This window comes from Leiobunum rupestre, chromosome 3 (assembly GCF_980474605.1).
Source record: "Leiobunum rupestre chromosome 3, qqLeiRupe1.1.hap1, whole genome shotgun sequence".
NCBI lineage: Eukaryota > Metazoa > Arthropoda > Arachnida > Opiliones > Sclerosomatidae > Leiobunum > Leiobunum rupestre.
In genome coordinates this window covers 61,282,443-61,285,203 of record NC_143386.1, presented here as the reverse complement: position 1 = coordinate 61,285,203, position 2,761 = coordinate 61,282,443, and the positions used below count along the sequence as shown (strand labels likewise).

General features: G+C 40.7%; 1 protein-coding gene across 1 annotated transcript; it reads left to right on the top strand.

Moving 5' to 3' along the window:
• Positions 1-1,053: 1,053 nt before the first annotated feature.
• On the top strand, positions 1,054-2,233 carry LOC149953687 (uncharacterized). Its single transcript, XM_090169831.1, has 4 exons — positions 1,054-1,065; positions 1,139-1,468; positions 1,651-1,878; positions 1,957-2,233. Exons 1-4 carry the CDS (start codon positions 1,054-1,056, stop codon positions 2,098-2,100), a joined length of 714 nt encoding a protein of 237 aa, XP_090025957.1. The 3' UTR covers positions 2,101-2,233.
• The last annotated feature ends 528 nt before the right edge of the window (positions 2,234-2,761 follow it).

Here is a 2,761-nt window from a genome sequence, read left to right as displayed (position 1 = left end):
GCTGAGCTTGCGCTATAAAGTATGCTATGATTAAGTACCTGAATTTATTATTAATGCAATACAAAATAAATTTATAAAATAGACTCACGACACAGTTGCTTCGCTGCCTACAAAAGTGAAATCTAAATGATTAATGAATTCTATTTATGAAAAACATAACGCTCAAAAAATTAGCAAAAATAGAATCAAAATCTGTGTCGACGAATTTCGTCAAGAAAAGCGAACAATATTTTTAGCTTTCCTCAAATTTTGCAAAATTAGCGTCTTTTTCGCTCAACGTAAAAGCAAATTAAAACCAAAATAAATTAAAAAAATACTTATAAATGTCTGCTAGAAAATATTTGTTGAAAATTGGGTGAAGTTTACGAAACTGACGCCGAAGCAAAACTGATAAAATTCAGACGCAAAATAAAATCAGGGTGTGGATTTGACGACGCAAACACTTAAAATAAAACAAGTTAAAACACTAGGAATACACGTGTTCGCGCAGTGAACGCAATTTTACCGAAATCTTACGTAACTTATTACCGGCTCTATAAGTAATTAAAGAGGGTCACCAGATCACACAAGCCATATAAACAAGATTTTGTTACATTCCGGTGTTCATTTTAAATATTTTTTTGTAGTCTTATCCGGTTTAAACCTACCATGACTAGAGCCGCTGTAGCCACGGGCTGGAATCTACGCGTTTGAATGATATGTGGACGCATTTAGACACCCGAGTTAAGTTGATATCTTCAAGAGCGCCACAGCCCATGCCTTGGGGCTCAGTGCAGTTTGCGAATAAGGAGGGACCCGGCTACCTTCGAGAGCGAAAGTGTTTGGTGGATTGAAAAGGGGACGAAAACAAGAATCAGCCCAAACCAAACCTCACAGGCCCAATCGATATTTGGTTGAAAAAACGTTTTGCATTACCCTTTTCCAAACCTAAATCAGTTACACGACCAGCGATAAAATTGGGCCACATTTTGACTATAAAACGACGGAGTGATGGCGTTACCAGACACATTCAACTTCAGCTTCTCTTAAAGTTAGTACTTGAGGAATTCCACCATGATCGCTAAGGTAAAGTGTCTCAACGCGTTATATTTACAAAAAGGATCAGTTTTAAAGGATGGATTATTCAATTTATTTTAAGGTTTCCTTGTTGTGCGCTCTGGTCGCTTTGGTTCACGGAGGAGCCCCGCTTGTTGGATTAGGCGCTAGCACTTTGGGCTACGCCGCTCCAGGCATTGGTCTCGCTTCTCCACTCGGTCTTCGTAGCATCGGTGGTCTTGGTCTTGCCTCTCCACTCGGTCTTGGTAGCATCGGGGGTCTTGGTATCGCCGCTCCAGGCATTGGTCTCGCATCTCCACTCGGTCTTCGAGGAATCGGAGGTCTCGGTCTCACCGCCTCTCCACTTGGTCTTGCCACTGCCGGAATTAAGGTTGCTGCTCCAATCGCCACTGTCGGCAAAGCCGTAATCGCTGTAAGATTTTTTAAACTATATTAACCTGCTATTTTAAGTTAGCAACATTTTTTAATTAGCTAGGTTAACATCTAAAACAAACTCGTTTATTGTAGAACGAATAGGTTGTTAGTTAAAATTATTCTAAGGTCTTTACGATAAATTTGAGTAATATTAGAAATAACTTTGCATAACCATCACAGGCTGCTCAACCCTACTCTTTTGGTTACGGCCGTCAAACCGACGATGGTTCCACCGTCAGCCGTCAAGAATCCTCCGATGCAGGCAACAACAGACAAGGATCTTACTCCATCCAAAACGCTGATGGAACCTACCGAGTAGTCTCCTACGTCGCTGACGCCGCCGGATTCCGCGCCGTCGTCAAGACCAACGAACCAGGAACCGCCCCACAAAACCCAGCCGCCACCCAAGTAAGGAAGCGTCTTTCACGTCGTCCACCTTACCGGAATAATAACTCTGGTTAATAATCTATTACTTACCACCATCAGATCCTCGCCGAAGAGCCCCCGTACAAGGTCCTCCCAGCCGCCGCCCCAATCATCAAGACTGCCGCCATCGGTGTCGCTGCTTCCCCCTTAATCAAAACCGCCGGTCTCGCCGGAATTGGAGGTCTCGGAGCCATCTACGGTTAAGCCTTGTGTCTCTTCGATCGCCTTCTTAATTCTTCTACCTACCTATCGTTTCGGAAAAGATGGATCGCTGTCAACTCAGCGGTTTCTTTCTCCAAAGACTCTTGACTGTCTCGTACTTGACTTCCGCTGTCTCTTCCGTGTCGCGCACTTCTACAAATTAACTTTCGTGTCATCGTTGTGGTAATTGTTATTATTTATTTCTAGTTGATATTTATTGTAAAGGTTGAATATTAATTTATTACGAGACGCTCTGTCTAGCAAATGTGTCTTTAGTTTTCTTCACAACTCTTCTACTGTCGTACATTTCTTATGTTTCTCTTTAGTCCATTTACCAAAATAAATGCTTGAAGAAACGAATAAACTTTGTGATTTATTTGTTACTATAAATAACAAAATACTTTAAGTTAGATAGGATAAATATTTCGTTTATTCCCATTCGACCGAAAGAATTTTAAAATGTAGCCCAATTGGCGGGGTGATTTGGTATTTTATTTATAAGGTATGTACTATCGAAGATCCATGTTTAGGTTAGGTTAGGTTAGAGTTGGTTAAGTTTACTATTTCAGTTTTGGTTGTATCTTTCTTTTTATTAAGACGGAATAAATAATTATTATTGATGTATAAATATCCTCCTTTATTAGCTATCCGCTTCATTGCAAAC

What these genes read in the sequence shown, in the direction of transcription:
- LOC149953687 (XM_090169831.1), top strand. An exon ending in TCGGCAAAGCCGTAATCGCT is followed by an intron (nt 1,469 to 1,650) that starts GTAAGATTTTTT and finishes TAACCATCACAG; the next exon opens with GCTGCTCAACCCTACTCTTT. An exon ending in AAAACCCAGCCGCCACCCAA is followed by an intron (nt 1,879 to 1,956) that starts GTAAGGAAGCGT and finishes TACCACCATCAG; the next exon opens with ATCCTCGCCGAAGAGCCCCC.